Source organism: Aricia agestis, chromosome 3 (assembly GCF_905147365.1).
Source record: "Aricia agestis chromosome 3, ilAriAges1.1, whole genome shotgun sequence".
In the NCBI taxonomy this organism is placed as follows: Eukaryota; Metazoa; Arthropoda; class Insecta; order Lepidoptera; family Lycaenidae; genus Aricia; species Aricia agestis.
Window position 1 is genome coordinate 20,581,096 of NC_056408.1, and position 18,475 is coordinate 20,599,570.

At 37.5% G+C, this 18,475-nt stretch overlaps 1 protein-coding gene across 3 annotated transcripts; it reads right to left on the reverse strand.

The window, feature by feature from the left end:
• Positions 1–19: 19 nt before the first annotated feature.
• Positions 20–18,041, reverse strand: LOC121740207 (phenoloxidase-activating factor 2-like). Of its 3 annotated transcripts, none has more exons than XM_042132843.1 (9): positions 17,836–18,041; positions 12,178–12,346; positions 11,550–11,688; positions 9,270–9,372; positions 4,334–4,443; positions 3,230–3,477; positions 2,404–2,588; positions 2,089–2,253; positions 20–255 (listed from the first exon to the last, which is right to left on the reverse strand). In XM_042132843.1, exons 2-9 carry the CDS (start codon positions 12,344–12,346, stop codon positions 94–96), a joined length of 1,281 nt encoding a protein of 426 aa, XP_041988777.1. In that variant the 5' UTR covers positions 17,836–18,041; the 3' UTR covers positions 20–93. The 3 variants fall into 3 exon arrangements, with proteins under 3 accessions (XP_041988777.1, XP_041988776.1, XP_041988778.1); XM_042132842.1 differs by having other exon boundaries at positions 12,178–12,353; XM_042132844.1 differs by having other exon boundaries at positions 3,230–3,459; positions 12,178–12,353; positions 17,836–18,040.
• Between the last annotated feature and the right edge of the window lie 434 nt (positions 18,042–18,475).

An 18,475-nucleotide genomic window follows, 5' to 3' on the forward strand; every position in this document is an offset into this window, starting at 1 on the left:
ATCTCCTAGTACATAAGTGTAGACGGTAGGTCATCTACTAGTAGGTGTATACGGTAGGGCATCTACTAGTAGGTGTAGACGGTAGGGCATCTACTAGTAGGTATAGACCTTGGGGTCGTATCCGTGTCCGGCGATCTTGTCGTCGATCCAGTCGCGGAGGTTGGCGACGTCAACGTACACTCCGGGAGTGCCGTCCTCGCCGCACCCGATGCCCCACGCCACGATGCCATTCTGCACGTAGCGGTCCTGCTGGTACTGGAACATTCACGAGCGATTAAATAATTAATAGTAATCGATGATGTCAAGAAGTCAAGCAAAACTTGTAAAACACTGTACGCTTGCCAAAAATCACGTAGTCCTAAACCTTATCTACTTTGTATTACCAACTAGATGTTCCGAGCGGCTTCACTCGCGTAAATTAGGAATTTTCCTGCAAAAAATAGCCTATTCAGCTGTATTATAACTCCGTTAGCTACTTCCCTGAACAACCCTTTCTCATAATCTGCGTGATGGCAGGCCATGGGCGGTGGGAGTGGGAGTAGTGGGGTGGGGAAAAAAAAAGAAAAAAATGTAGGTTCGGCAACTTTATTTTTTTTTCCAAACACCTTTTCTGTACTTCTTGTGCACCCAAAAAAGGTTGCCAGCGTTAATTAAAAGTAGGAAAATAATATTCCCTATTACTAATACTTCGATGTCTGTTCGTCTGTCCGTCTGTCCATCTGTCTGTCTGTATTGTATGTCTCCAGAGATGGACTTTTTCCCTTATGAATCAGAATGAATAAGAATAGGAAATAAAAATACCACATGGAAATAATAATAATTTTCCTACTTTTAACTAACGCTGGCAATCCGTTCCCACCACCCGATCGATTTGAAAAATTGTTTAGGTGCACAGGAAGTACAGAGCAACTGGGGAAAAAATTTAAGTCGCTGAACCCACATTTATTTTTCTTTTTTTTTTCCCCACCCCACTACTCCCACACCCACCGCCCACGGCCTGCCAGCACGCAGATTATCAGAAAGGGTTGTTCAGGGAAGTAGCTAACGGAGTTTTAATACAGCTGAAGCTACATGACCGATTTGGTCGTCAGCTCTTAGTCGATATGTCCCTTCTTTTCTGCATAGCTAGCACAAGCACGTAGACAAACGAAAGAAACTAAATTTTGACAGTTTTACCGGAAAAACATTGGAGAAAAAGTTTCTTTCGTATCTCGATATCTTCCGCTTTTGAAAATCTATAAGTCAAGCATGACGAACCGCTTTTGACATTTAGTTTCTTGATTCTTTTTTTATTTTTATTATGGCACTTGGCTATAAAACCATGGCCAGTGTCGAGTAAATGACGGCAAATTCAAAAAATCGATGTATAGCAACCCTGTCTATAGCCGGAATTATAGTTTTGATCTACAAACTACGAATAATAAAGTTCCTTAGTTTTTATTATTCGTATTTCGTAGATCAAAACTATAATTCTGGCTATAGACAAGGTTGCTACACGTCGATTTTTTGAATTTGCCGCCATTTACTCGACACTGGCCATGGTTTTATAGCCGAGGTGCCATAATTAAAAAAAAAGAACCAAGAAACTAAATGTCAAAAAAAAATAATTGCCGTTGCTTTAATGGTTGCTATGGAAAGAGTTTCTTGTCTTTGTCCACTGAAACTCAAGTCGATGGGTGGTGCCATGCTCGGGAATAAGATATGTAGACATGGGAAAGAAACTGCCATTACTTTCTTCCGAAGAATCGACTGGGAAACCCCGTGCTAGCTACGCTGGTCTACTCTTTTCTAGGTCTACTCTTTTCTAGGTTTTTTCCACATTTTCATCTGTTTCTTCGCTCCTATTGGTCTTAGAGTGATAATATTATATTATAGCCTATGGCGTTCCTCGAAAATTGGGCTATCTAACTCTGAAAAAAAAATAAAATAGGACCAGTAGTTCCTGAGATTAGCGCGTTCAAACAAATAAACAAGAGTTTGTTTGTTTATTTGTTTGAACGCGCTAATCTGGCTTTATAGTATTAAGTTTAGTTGTAAAAAAAGATCACGTGATTAATGGTGGGCTCCTAAGGATGGTTTGTGTCTTACCTCAATCGGGCAAACGAGCGGTGATCCGCCGTCGCCCTTGCACGTGTCCTTGCCGGGCTGCCCACCGGCGCACATGAACGAGGAGTGCAGCTCGAAGAAGTGCCCCAACCGCGTCCGCCGCAGCGACTCCTGGCACTGACGACGCTCCACCACGGGCACCTCCACCTAGAAATAAGAGCATATAAGCTGGAACTCGTTCTGCACTATACAATGATAATAGTCTCACTGGAAATGTAGCAGCACTGAATGAGTTACTGTTTTTTTTGTATGGGAAAATTCTTGACGTTAGGGCATTTATCATTTATCAAAGCTCACCTTCTTCAGTATGACCTGGTAGCGGCCCTCCTTGCCGAACTTGTCCTTGCCCCAGCCGGAGGCGAGGCAGGGCGCGGCGTGCGGCGCCCGTTCGCGCGCCGGCGGCAGGCACGCCACGCCCACGTTGGGCGCCAAGTCCATCGGCGACTTGAGGAAGAGTAAAGCTATGTCGTAGAACAGGTTGTCTGAAATACGGATAAAAATATTTACTCTATGTAAAATAATATGATATATTGTACTGTTTTACGCTAACTTGTTACATCTATTTATCATGTTTTGTGCAAATAAAGATATTGAATTGAATTGAATTGAATTAAATTGGAAAATATATAAAACTAGTCGATAGACAATATATAATAGAACAAGTGAAAGACAGTTACACTTTCGCATTTATAATACTAGTAGTTAGTACTATGAATAACTAAAAAAATCTGATTTGAAAAATTAATAACATATTTGTGATTAATGTATGCTATCTGCCTTTTTCTCCCAAAACGAAATTCAGTGTGGACTTCCGACTTTTATGCAGTGTCTGTGATATGACGCCACACTTATCTGATTTCTCTTCTGAACTGACAACAACAAGTGACGAATAGGCTATCCACCACTTAACTTGACAGAATATCAAGTATGGAGAATCTGTCAAAAAAGTTGTGCATGGCCTATGCGGCACTTATCAGGAAGTGGTAAAACAGGCCATTAATAATTTTATTTTTCATTTTATCGAAAAATTAATTTGTCTCAAAATTGAAAAAGAGTACAAAATATTCTCCATTGATTTTATGCTGTAAAGCTTCTACTTTTAAATACACCAAAAACAACTCACTCTTATTGAAGTCCTTGTGCACCACCACTTCCTTCACCTCCCGATCTTGGTTGGGGTAGATCTCCTTGGTGGTCTGCGTGTCCCACTCGCCAGCTCGGACCCTGAGTGTCTTGTCACCGGAAACGTAATGAGCTGCTGTGAGAACCACACTGGGGTGGATGAGGGAACCGCCGCCGACGTAGACGTTCAGCTGCTGACCGTTAGGGTCGTTCTCGTTGACCGGCTCGATCCTGGGAATGATGTTATCGCTACATTAGATATGCAGGCAGACTCTATGGAGGGTGGAAGCGCTGTTCAGGTAGACTGGAAGGGGTATGATCTGTCCTTAATAGGCATGATGATTATTTTTTATTCTTATTGGTAATTAAAAGACCTCTCAAAAATAGAAACATCGGAGAAAGAATGACTCTGGTAGATGTTATTCTGATGATTAAAATTCTTTATGATATCACAATTCAAAATCAAATCAGGCAAAAGTACAGTCCTTCCTAAAATGCTCAATATCAACAAACTAAGACGTCACTTGCTAAGCTTTGACCTTGTCATCATCCCAATTCTCATTCGGTGAGTATCTACCAAGCAAGCAGACGCGTAATGCAGGTGGAATCTATGGGGGATGTAAGCGCTGTATAGAACGGATGTGGAATTAATGTCTTTAATCCTCAATCGGTAGTAAGCCGCATAATGTATGCAGGCGGACTCTACTGGGGTAATATGAAGTCTCCAATCCTGACTAACAAATAGCCGTATGCCTGTAGACTGAGGCAAATCCTTGGTTGCGTCGGGCCAGGCAAATGACTGCCTCGCACGGCTGCTTACTATATCTGGGTCTTCAAGCATATTATTTTCGGCATCACGATTCTTACGTCTGCTCTGTCCCTGCTTCTTTTTTGTGTAACTTTGGTGAACCGTGAACATGAAATTCATTGTTTATCGTCACAATTATTTTGTATGATATTTTGCACAATTATTAAGCGATAACCTTACTCGTATAGGGGGCTGGTACATATCATATACATAAGTAGTCTACACCGTACCATAGAGTAATAAATATACAGAAATAGAAGAAAAAGAAATAAAGAAGACAACGAAAGGCAGTCTCACTTGAGCACGGCAACCATCCAGGGGAACTCGGCGAACTTGGCCTCGCCATCCTTGTCGCCCGTCGTGAGGAAGCCCACGCCGTTGGGGTTGCGCCAGCCGCAGCCTTGACGCTGTAAATATACGGATACTTTGTAAATACAATCTAAATTGAAGACGTGAGTGGAAGAACCAGGTAAGTAACAGTAAAAAATTACCTTTTTTGCATAAATAGAGCCGGAAATTTTGGGCCGGAAAAATGAATTGAAATTAAAAAAAAAACTGGATTATATGACGTAGCCAGCTAGACAGCAGACATATAAGCTAGGTAATGAAGTAGATAAGTTACAAGGTTAATTCAAATTAAGTATAGTTATAATTATTTGGTTCTTCCACTCAGGAGAATGTTACTAGGTATGCCAAATTGCTTTAAATTTTGTCACAGTAAAGCCTGTATGTATACAAATACACTAGTTTTCGTTGTAGTCAAAAATACCTAGTAGTTTTGATTTTATAGGCATTCGAACTTAGATAAATGATTGGTCTCGCGCGCGCGCTCGACTAGATGTATTATATACTGTATAGAAAACACAGATTCCCGAATGCGGCACCTCAATGTAGAATGTTAGTTTGGTATAGAAAATAATCTGTATACAATATGTACAGTTTTTTAGAATTATTAAGTACACGATATCGGTTATAATGATCGTTTTTTTTTATAAAATAAGGGGGCAAACGAGCAAACAGGTCACCTGATGGAAAGCAACTATACTGTCGCCCATGGACACTCGCAACATTAGAAGAGCTGCAAGTACGTTGCCGGCCTTTGAAGGTTTGCAGGTCGTATTGAAAATATAGTGACAGTTTATTTCAGAGTTTTACAGCGCGCAGCAGAAAGTTACGCAAAAAACGCACGGTGGAAGACTGCCACTCATCAAAGTGATGAGGATGGTATATTTTTTGCGTGGGGCGATGGCGAAAAGTTGCAGGTGGTATGATTCCGAACAATTTTTTAGAGCACTCCCCGTGACACAACCGATAGAGGATGTAGAGTGAAGCCACTTGTGATTTAGTTTATTCTTAAAATATATTATATTTGACATACTTTATTAGGGTTCCGTACCCAAAGGGTAAAAACGGGACACTATTAGGTACTGAGACTTCGATGTCTGTCCGTCTGTCTGTCTCCAGGATCTTACTAGCTAGACTTCTGAAATCTTCACAGATTGTGTATATCTGATGCCGCTGTAACAACAGATACTAAAAACTAAATAAAATTAAGATTCAAGGGAGGCTCCCATACAACAAACGTGATTTTTTGCCCTTTTTGGCTCCTAGTCTATAATGGCTATATTATGTGGACACATGATTTTTTTTATGTAATCCTCAATTATGTGTGTACTTTATTATTTAATAGCAAAATTAAAATAAAATAAATAATTAAGGGTGGCGGTGGCTCCCATACAAATTACAATTTTTCCCTACTTTCGCTCTATAACGGTTCCTCCGTGCGCGAGTCCGACTCGCACTTGGCCGATTTTTTTTCTATTTAATTGTACATTATTGTCTATCAACATCGCTTTCACGAGAAAGATCACAGAAACAAAGGAAATAACTAGTTGATTCGAAGTAGATACCACACTGTGTAATGTGTATCTCAGATTTATTTTTTCAAATTGTCGGTTTCGGTTATGGTTTAGAAAAAAATGAATTGCATATTTTCAGTCTACTATTTATGCTCTACTTTGCTGTACATAAATTCTTTTAATCGACTATGGGTTTTTTTTTGGGCATAGTCCAAAGTTTTCTCATTTGTTACTGTATTGTGTACTTACATAAAATATAAACTGTATTTAAGATTTTTATTATAATATGATACTCATAATTCATATTTGTTAATACACATTCATGATCCAGGAACTTTGAAAACTTTTTGTTCCGTTGGCGGGATTCGAACCAGCTACCCTAGCTAGAGATTTTAATGCGCTCATCCACTCATCCACTATGTATATATTATAAAAAAATAAGATATAATAAATAAATAAATAAAAATCACAATCTCAGAAAAATTTGGGAATTTTTAGTTTATTACTCACGGTACTCAGATCCGAATTTTCAGGTTTATACTCGTATTATTTTTCTGTGTTTATGACGATTTATATAATATTTACTGATAGTATGTGATGCCAGTACCTTTCTTGTTTCTTGTAGTGTTATTATTGCATAGTCTCACTACGCAAATTGGCATTTTGCTACGGACATAACTTAAAATTTCAAAAATTATCGACACATCTACCTCACCCGAAGCTTGCGGCGCGACTGGCGCGGTTACGCCCGATACATTTTTCAAGTACTCCGACGGTATCTAGTCGTAGCGCGAGCGCGAGACCAATCATTCATCTAAGCATTCGAAGTTTCGAAAAATATCGAGATTCGAGTCCCGCTAACAGTCCCGCGACCGCTTGTGACGTCATATCACAATTGCACCGTGCGGGCCCCGTACAATGATATTCTATGTTACTAACGTAACTTAGAAACTCATTGGCCCCGTACAATAAACGTGATTTTTGGCTTTTTTTGCTCTTTATCAATAACGGCAACAGGTAGGCACTTGGAATTTTTACCACGGCCTTAATTATATGTGTACTTTAATAATTAATAATAATATTAAAATAAAATAAAAATTAAAGGGGGGCTCCCATAGAAAAATCACAATTGTTGGCCTATTTTTAGCGTATTATTATATGTAGTATTAGTTATATGTAGCGGTACGGAAGTCTTCGTGCACGAGTCCGACTCGCACGTGGCCGATTATTTATTTGTATTTTTTTAACCGACTTCCATAAAGGAGGAGGTTATAATATGTTCATCTGTTCACTCTGTTTATATATATTTTTTGTATGTTCAACGTGATCGTTGAACATACTTACTTCAAAATCGGCATATGTTTCCATTTAAATTTTCAGGAGTTCCTTCGATTACTTGGATCCCGTTACCAAATTTCTACATTGGTACGCTAAGTACCAATTATATTATATTTTTAAATAATAAAAGGATTTTCACAAAATCACTCATCAAACGACAGTGTATTGATCAAAGGCATCTGTCTCAACCCAAAAGACTATATGAAAAGTACTAAATAGGTTCAAAATACGATAATGCGTGGTGTGAGTGAAGTGATGATGATGGCGAATAATCTAATATGCTTAGTAGCATATGCTTTCAGTTCTTAAAAGAACACCGAAACCCCCAAACATGTATCTTCAAGGAAGTTGGAGTTCTGTTCACCACCATCGAACCATGGTATAATATCTTGGTGCAAAATCTTACTTTTTGGTAAGATTCACTTGGAATACTTCATTATTTATCCAATATCACTATGAGTTTCCATTTGAAATACTTCAGAATTCAGATTATGTATCGAAATCACAATATCATCCAGATAAATATGCGGTTTTGATATAAATAGCGAGGAATTCTCTCGATTACCCATGGATCCCATCATGAAGTCACCTTTTTTGTGAACATGATATCAAATTCGGATTAAACCCGATACAATAGCGAAAAAATCTTGAAAATCGGTCCACAAACGGCGAAGTGATCGTTGAACATACAAAAAATATAATAATATACTACCTGTCCCGGTGAACTTCGTGTCACTTAAAAACCTTCCCTGGACTTCTACGAATATTTTAAGACTAAAATTAGCCCAATCCGTTCAGCCGTTCTCGAGTTTTGCGCTTAGCAACACATTCAGCGACTCATTTTTATATTTTATATCTGTAAACGAGCAATTCTTGTATAATTGGAATCTCGGAATCGGCTTCAACGATTTTCATGAACTTTAGTACATAGGGGGTTTCGGGGGCGATAAATCGATCTAGCTAGAAATCATTTTCAGAAAATGTCTTTTTATTCGTGTTTTATCGATAATCGATAAACTGAAAAATATGACTCTTCCTGACATCTATTGGCGAATAATAATACTATTTTGTTGGCAACTAATTGTTTTAACGACCAGTAGATGGCGTTATTAAGTAACACGAAGTCAATGAGTGTTTGCTATACCGAGCAAAGCTCGGTCATCCAGGTATTATAGATAAACAGACGAATATAATATAACCTCCTCCTTTTTTTAAACTCGGTTAAAAAAATACAAATAAATCGGCCAAATGCGAGTCGGACTCGCACACGAAGAGTTCCGTACCGCTACATAGCAAAAATAAGCCAACAGTTATTGTGATTTTTGTATGGGAGCCCCCCTTAAATTTTTAGTTTACTTTAATATTATAATTAATTATTAAAGTACACATATAATTAAGGCCTTGGTGAAAATTTCAAGTGCCTACCTGTTGCCGTTATTGATAAAGAACAAAAAAAGCCAAAATCACGTTTATTGTATGAAGCCCGCGCGGCACAATTTTGATATGACGTCACACCGTAACTGGGCGCCCGCGTCGACAGTTTCAACTTGTTTTTTTGCTTATAAATCGGAAACTAATTAACGTATCCAAGTAATTCTTTCACTAGTATTTATTATTTTTGACAGAGAATATGGACTGCTAATAATCAAAATTAGGTAACATTCTCCATTGTAACATACTACTTAATCATCTGCCACTCAAGCACTGTAGGTCCATTCTGAACCCACGAGACGGTGGCCTGAATCTGAATCTTAGAGAAGCAATTATCCTGAGATTATTGGTTTGCCAACCTACAATTCCAGGATTATTGCTTTCTAAACCTTTCTGGAGTGAGCCGTGTTTGAAATTTCGTCTTTTACCACCTATAAAACATTTCACCCTAAAAATCATTAACAAGGGAGCGTATTTCTAACCAAAACGGCAGGCGGCAACGGCGATCCGTTTCTGGCTTGCGTTTGGCCAGAATATAGCTTTTGCTGGAAGAGAACAAATTTATTTCTTTTCCATTTAGCCCCAATATTTACTAATTTACTCACCGCCGGCTGTACATCGGGAGCGGGCGTGATGGGATCATCCTCCTTCCTCTGGTCGGGCAGCAGGCAGCACACGTCCAGGTAGGATTCGCAGTTGCCAGACACTCTGTAAGTCACAACATTAGAACCCTTAGTGGCATAGCCACAATATGCCACGCTAATTTCAGTTGCTGTCTTTCCTCAATTGCATATAGACCATATTATACGGCATAGTACTCAACGTCGACTGGTTTGACTACAGCAACGCTTCGCACAGTGAAGCACTCGCAAGTCCAAATAAATGGAGAACCCATATGATGATGGCAGATCCCAGGAGCACTAGCTCATTTCCACCACTAGATGGGCCATTTGCTGGTAAAAACTGTAACGGAACACAGCCGTGCCAAGTGGCCCACGCCTGGCGGCATGCCCAAAATCCGGCATAAACAAAACCGCTTTGTCAATTAGATCCGATGGAGCTGATTAGGGATGATGAAAACCACGAACGTCAAAAGCGCGAAGCCAGAGAATTCATAAGGTTTGCACAAAACGAGCAAACGGGAAAGCAACTTCCGTCGCCCATAAACACTCGCAACATCAGAAAAGCTGCAGGTGCGTTGCCGGCCCTTTAAGAGAGAATGGGTGTAAAGTGAGGATAAAGAAGGGAATAGGGAAGGGTAGGGAAGGGAATAGGGTAGGGGATTGGACCTCCGGTAAACTCACTCACTCGGCGAAACACAGCGCAAGCGCTGTTCAACGCCGGTTTTCTGTGAGCCCGTGGTATTTCTCCGGTCGAGCCAGCCCATTCGTGCCGAACCATGGCTCTACCAAGTTTGGAATATAATGGAAGAACTATCAGTATGTTGTGAAGCTGAGAGGCGCTAAGAAGACATTATGACTGAACGAAGGTTTTTACAAAGGATTGCTAGATGAAGGACCCATCAATATCACACAGAACATAATATACTTGGTATTAAACGTATCGCCAATAAAAAAATATGTTGAGAGACGGGGTTTCATTGGAAACATAAAATATCCTACATTTATTATGATGTCAATTATAAACTGTTCGCATTTACTGCATGTATCACTAGGACCTCGAGTAGAAGTGCCAGTGAGATAACGCAGTATAATATTCACAGCGCAGGATATTTCGCAACAGTCCGTGCCTTAACTTTATATGATACTAGACGACGCCCGCAACTCCAAAGTATCATAATAGGACATATCCTATCCCAGGACTCGATGCGAGTCGTAGACGATGTTACATTTTAGCAAAATCGGTTCGACAAACAGACAGCCACAGACAGTCACGCACAGACCGGTGAATCGATTTTGCTAAAATGTAGCATCGTCTACGATTCGCATCGAGTCCCGGGATAGGACATATCATAGTATCATCACGGGCGTATTTACAGTGTGTAACAAAAATAAGTGATAATACTTTAGGATGTGTACGTGTTCGTTGTAGAGAGTTCACTGTGAAAGTAGCAGCGCTGAAAGACGAAACATTTTTTTCACTTTTGTATGGGCAAGGGCCCGAGCGTCACGAGTTGCCCCATACAAAAGTGAAAAAAAATGTTGGTCTTTCAGCGCTGCTACTTTCACAGTGAACTCTCTACAACGAACACGTACACACCCTAAAGTATTATCACTTATTTTTGTTACACCCTGTATAGCTTTGATAAGGGGGGGTCCCTAACGTAGAAAAGCGGGCAAGTGCGAGTTGGACTCGCCCATGAAGGGTTCTGCAGCAGCCTAAATACCTACTCTGCCTTCGGACACGCTCCACAGTATAATAATTATTATTATATTGTAAATAGAAAAAAAAACATGTACCTCGCCGATGAAAATCGGTGGTTACATAATATTGTATTGTCGATTGGTCAAGTAAGATGGATAGTAATGGGGGGGTCCGGACCCCCAGGACCCCCCCCCTCCCCCCTTATATACCCCCATGAGTATCATATAAAAAAATGACGTAAAGTCCGTGCGCATAAAATGTTGAAAAATGTAATAAAACTATGTGATAATACTTTAGGGTGTGTATGAGTCACCTATATTGAGTTCACTGTAAAAGTAGCAGCGCTAAAAGGGTTATTTTTTCAACTTTCGTATGGGAAACCCTTGGCGCTGGAGCGCTCGCCCATACAAAACGCTCTGAAAGAGCATTTTGTATGGGCGAGCGCTGCTATTTTCACAGTGAACTCCCTACAAGGAACACGTACACGTGTACCCTAAAGTACTCCCTAAAGTACTCTAAAGTTTTGTTACACCTTGTATAATGTCGAGGATGGGCGTTACCTAATATCGATGACGCCGATGCCGTCGGTGTTGATGGTGTTGTTGACATTGCACAGGTAGTACTTGACGCACTCGCCCGTCTCGCCAGACTCCATCTTGCACTCCTTGCTGCCCGTGTTGTCGCCGCCGTCGCCGCCGCCTGGACGCAAATAATAAAAGGAACTACTTCAAACATACCTCTTTATCATGGGACCAACTTTGACATACTTATCTTCTTTCGAAAGCATTCCCTTGAAATGTAACGTTACAGAGTCGAGCATTACAAGGCGCACCTTGCAATGATACAGTGTGTAATAACTTGATACAACTTGTAACATCAACTAGCTATGGAATGCTCAAAGTCGAATGCATTATACGCGAATGCTCGTCAGTCAGGGAGATAGTATTGTAATGTAATGCTCAAAAACTAATACTCGTAACATAATGTTACATTACAAGTGAATGCACGCGGTGACGGAGCACCTTAATAAAAACAGAATCATAAATCATTCGCGATGAAACAAATGAAAAACGGGATCAAAATCAGTCCGTCCGTTTGAGCGGCTCACGGACACACCCATAAGCAGACAAATAGATACATCAGAATTCTAACCCTCTCTTTCGTCGGGGGTCAAAAAGCAGTAATTACCATTGTTATTGGTGATAGGAGGCACGATGGTGGAAGGCTTGGAGGTGGTCTTCTGCTGCGGGTCGGGCTTGCCGAATATCTCCGCGATGACGGAGTCGAGGTCTCCGCTGCTGAGGTCCTGGCCCCGGAGCAGCGGGAGCACCGCGAGGATCACCACTAATTTGTACATCTGGATTCTGGAGTAACGGATCAATTAATTTGTGGTGTGTACTTTACATTCCACTGGCATAATTGAACGAAAATTAGGCTATTAAATAACTTTTATCGCAGTCCTTTAACACGGTGACAAGAAATTTCGTAACAAAAAAAACCCAACCCAGTCCAACGTCGTTTCAGTTAGACAGACTTCGGCACGGTGCTTGTGTGCGTGCGACTACACGTATGCGAATCATAATTGCATTAGTTGATAAAAATTGGTGTGTGATAGCTTTACTGCGGCAGTCTCCGAGTGCCACACGTATTTTTGTTTAACACAAGATGCTGAGGGAAGCCAAAGTTTTAGCAGGATAGAGTTAAGTACCGTACGCTTAGTAACCTTTTAAATAACAAATATCTGCGGAGGTCACGCAGCGCAGCTCAAGGTCGCCGACCGGTCAAGCACCTAGACGACATTAAAGCCATTTTATTTATTAGTATCTAGTTTGTTTATTTTTATTATCATTGTAATTTGCAATGCCTTCTCTATGAAACTTTAACGAACTTGGGCGCTTTTATTGTATTGGAGAGCTAGTAAACAATTAAAGGCTCCCACACATAACTGCTAATTCGCATCGCATTGTAATAACATTTTTATAACGATTTTTATCGCAGATATTTGCGAAGCGATGCGAATTCGCAGTAATATGTGTGGGAGCCCTTTATCTTTTTTTTTTTTATCTTAGTCTTAGTTATCTGTATATGATGTTATGATATACGATGGTAGGTTTCCTTCGTAACTTAAGGCCTTATGGTGAGGTATGAAAAAAGTATCAAAAAATATTTTCTATGAACAAAATAACTCTCCTTTATCTTATATATAAAATTCTCGTGTCACAAATCACAATGTTCGTTCCCGTACTCCTCCGAAAGGACTTGACCGATTCTCATGATATTTTGAGCATATTGAGTAGGTCTGAGAATCGGCCAACATCTATTTTTTATACCTAAAATTATTTATATGGGGGACAGCTAGTATCATTGTAAAAAGGTCATTAATAATATTTAAGGTCATTAATAATAGGTTGAAATTAAGAAAGCATGCAGATTATGATTCTTAATGTTGCCAAGGGGCCATATTGGTCCATTTTGTAACAAAAAATGAGGTAACTTACAATTGCGGCACAGCTAGCCGGGACAGCTAGTATCATTGTAAAAAGGTCATTAATAATAATGCCTTTTCACCTCCCACTATGTAAATCATTATTCAAATTGCCTTTATTATCATTTAAACATGTATTTTCCGAAGGTAGCGTCAGAGATGACGTAGATATCAATTTAGTTGGACTCGGTAATTCCCCAACACTTGTTTGGTCACATTTAGGAATATGAAAAATAGATTCTGGCAAAAAATCATAAAATCAAAACCAATTAAATATTAATATCGTTAACCACAAAATAAGGAAACGACCATTTATTAGCACACGATACCAGAAATTCATTAACAATAAAAAAACACCTTGAGACAAGCAGGCAGAAACTAAAACCAAAAAGAACCGACAAATTAAAAGACAGGAAACAAACTAATCATCAAAATATTTCTAGTAATGTTACTGGTTTAATTGTCAGACAAAAAATGCAATTTATATTAATCATCAAAATATTTCTAGCAGTGTTGATTGCCAATAAAATAATCAGTTTAATGAACCTAAACAATTACCATGTTTTTTAGATCATGCATACTGAAAAAAATTTATAACTTTTTTTTCAGTATGCATGATCTTTTATAACTTTTATATTATTAAAAAGTACGTAGACCACATCCTTAACATAAGTTTTTAAAACACAATTCAAATTCGTTTAATTTTCTTGTATCGTATATTATCATTTATCAATTAAAAAGAGAATAATTTATTTATTTTATTTGGAAAACTTACAGCTTGCCGAAAATACAGTAAAAGTATTTAATTAATTAACAATATGAATAACTTTATTACTTAAATAATTAAATATTATTGAAAATTAATATTCCTAGTGCTTTCTAGGCTGCCGCCCTTATCATAAGCAACGCATCTGCATGGCGGCAACTTTCGAGTAATTCGCGCCTAAAGTTTTATTCCTTTTTTTATTGTCCCTTTGAAAGTAACAGGAATATTCCAAATATATTTATTTTGTTTGGTGCCTTTAAATGTTAACTTTGCTTATGCGATGCTATATTTACATATTTAGTTATTTTTAATATTTTTAAAGACGTAAAATTGTTTATGACTAGAAAACATGGATTGCAATAATGTTAATTTACTAAGCATAATCAACGCATATGTGACAGTTGCTATATAAACTTAACTTTTGCTAAGCATAATTGTGATGCTTAGCAAAAGTTGCAATAATGCATAATTTACATATATATATATATATGTAAATTATGCATTTATATATATATTTATATATATATATATATATATATATATATATATATATATATATATATATATATATATATATATATATATATATAATTCTTAAATAACATAGAGAGCGCATTCGAAATGATAATAGAATAATCGGCCAAGTGCGAGTCGAACTCGCGCACGAAGGGTTCCGTACCATTATAGAGAATTATTTTTTATTTTTATAATTTTTTGTTAATATTATTATTAAATATTAAAGTTAATATAAAACTAAAGATTGTGTGAAAAATTCAAGTACGTACCTGTTGCTATTATTGATATGGAGCAAAAAAGGCCAAAAAAAACACGTTTGTTGTATCGGAGCCCCCCTTCAATATTAATTTTATTTTGTTTTTAGTATGTGTTGTTATAGCGGCAACGGATATACATAATCTGTGAAAATTTCGACTCTATAGCTATAACCGTTCTTGAGTTACAGCCTGGTGACATACAGACGGACAAACAACGAAGTCTTAGGGAGATCGCAGACGACAGACTTTTTGTGCGATCGAGTCTGTACAGTCGACCGACCGAGTCGACCCATACAGTCGGCATGGCCCCTTAGTAATAGGGTCCCGTTTTTACCCGTTAACCCAAAGGAACCCTAAAAAGTAGGAGAAATCGTAAGAAATAGACAGGAAGATGTGCAGGAAGATGACGGTATAGACGGTATAGAAGCTGTAAATACAATTGGAAGATTTCAATAATTCTAATGATTCAGTATCTGAAGGTGAGCTCGAAAAATGATAAAAGGTTTGAATGTCGATCAAAAACGCATACATAACTCTATTCTAAATCAAATTCAAAATATTTATTTCTAAGTAGGTTAACAAAGTTAACACTTTTAGATCTACATGAGGCCTACCACCGGTTCGGTAAATAAAACGGCGAGAAGAACCGGCGTAAGAAATTCGCACCTTTTACCAAAAAGGTGGAAAATAACTAATTTACACTAAGTATGTACATAAGTAAAGTAAGTAAGTAAGTAAAAATGTGGTACATTTATATAGAAGCGACCTATGGTCTGTCAGCTTATCTTTCCCAAGGTGTGCTATCATTGAGAAAATCAGTTACCTTATAGTAAGCCTTAGCACACAAACGTTCTTTAAAAACTTTTTTAAATTTATTAATTGAAAGATTCTGGATGTTCTCTGGGATTTTATTGTATAGGCCTTTGAAAGATTTTCTTACTTTGCTCAGCCTGGTTATTGGTATATCGAGCTTGTGCTTATTTCTAGTGTTCCTGCAGTGAATGTCACTTTTCATTTTAAAATTATTTACGTTTTTTCTCACGTATAACACATTATCCAAAATGTATTGAGAGATTACGGTCAGAATTCTTATTTCTTTAAACTTTTCTCTGAGAGATTCCAAGCATGACATTTTATAAATAGATCATATAGCTCGCTTCTGCAGCACAAATATTGTGTTAATATCAGCAGCACTTACCCATAATAGAATGCCGTAAGACATTCTACTATGAAAATAGCTATAATAAACTAATTTCTATTAGCATACTTAACTCTGCCCAGCACCCACTCAAGTATTGATTTTCCTCTTGATGATTAAAAATGCAAACGCGTTAATATAACGTGTATTGTTTGAAAATGTTTCAAGAGCGAAGGTCGCTCGACCGGTTTGATACCGCGCCCGCCCGGCTAAACTCATCATTAACTTTGCATCCATCATCGCACTCGCCACATTATGTACGGATGTTAGTAACATCGCTGCCAGATCAACATTTATCTATGCCTAGACCACGGTAACGAGTACTATCTGAACTATTTGAACTAGGCTGGGCTAGTTCAAATGACACAGAAAAGGATGATTTAAGTCACGATTTCAAAAAAGCTTGTCCTTTCCGAAATATAGATGTGATTTCGTGTGTAAGCAAAAAAACTCATAAGTCATCGATAAAAGACCATAAAAACATTGGTATTTGGATTCAACCCCTTTGGAGAAGGGCTATTTGTGTGGATTGCAATTTTTTTAATTACATTCAAATCTATTCCTACTTTCACATCTTTACCTACTTTTTTAATTCGAGATCAGTTATTTTTAATTTAGTTCGATGATAACAGAAACATAAGTAATCTGTTGGTATTATGTATTTCTTTACATCACTATCTGGACTTTCCAGAGGCTGAGGTTATCGCGAGGTCAGGGGTTTTTGTGGTTGTAATAATTATCATCTAGTAAATATAACACAATAGGTAAACAAGGTAAATAAAAATCACAAATGAGTTAAGATTTACCAAATTTTGTTTTAAGTTATACCTAAGCTTAAAAAGGTTACCAGTATCAGAGACCAGCAGTATTAATTTTTTATAAGTACATAAGAGGTTTATTCTCAAGTTATCATCTTATTGTTGATCCAACAGACAAAAACTTTTATAGCTCAACTCTCATGGCCGGTTTACATTATTCCAATCCAGTGATCCAATCCAGCACTGGTTACTATTGGAATAATTTAAACGGGCACTGAAATGCAATTCAGTCCAAAGGATTGCTGGATTGGATAACTAGATGTAAACTTAAGCTGGCCATCAAGTAAATATCTTATAATTACAACATAACTCTTTTTTACGTTAAGTTGTTTATATCTTCAACCATCAATTTGTACAAACAACGCACTTTTCCACCATCTGCGTTTGTTAAAATGTCCAATCCCATAATTTTACATTCAAGGTTAAATAAAAATGTCGGCTTATTGTAGTCTAACTTAATGAGAAATTAATGAATATACATTGTAGGCAGTAACGCATAAATACTTTATCTACAGTCGCAACATAAACAACTGCTTTCATTATTATTATTTAAAATTAGAAAACGCACACAATTTATTGAAATGACAAATATTTACTTAAATAATTATTATTCGAATGTTTATTCCAACAGTTAATAGGTAAATCAAGTTTTACTAGTTTTGTTTCTTTCTCATATTTTGTAACTCGAATTTCTTTTTGTTTCTTTAAAAAACTATTAATTTAAAACACAAGTTAACATTAATTATGTTGTTAAGTTATTATAAACGATATATATATAACTGTGTTATAATAAAAGCTATAAATACCTTGTGTAATTAATGGGTTTTTCTTATAAAATATATTTCATATTTGAACACAAGCGTCTTCGGTGCTGTGACACAACTTATGCGCGCACTATTCGAAGTTCAAAATAGGAATTTTTATTTTTTAAATATTTTTCCTCAAGCGCAAGGTCCGGCTACAACCGACGCGACCGCTTCTTGTCTTTGGTTTTTTTAATCTGTAGAACTTGCATATTATGACGATGTGCATCAATGAGGTTAATGTGCATAGTTACGTTATCAAGTATCATCACTATTATAGGTAACATATTTTGTATGTGTTTGTATCTGGCATAAAGTTAGATCTAGCTGATGGAGTATGAAATATCGGTCTCATCTTCAACAGTATGTTGGAGATATAATATACTTACTTCCCTTAACACTTTAGTTACTGGGAAAGTTAATAGTTGAGAAGTTATGATAATGGCAAACTCTATGCTTAACGACATGAGAGTCAAATAATACACATCCCTAAAAAATAAAACGCTTGAGTAAATTCAACGATTTATTAATGTTTAATGAATCAAACTTCTCAAGCTGGTGCCTTACTCCCGAATATCGATTTCGATTTTCGATTTCAACGGTTTTTTGGCATTTTTAAGACATATTTTAGATGTCTAAAGTG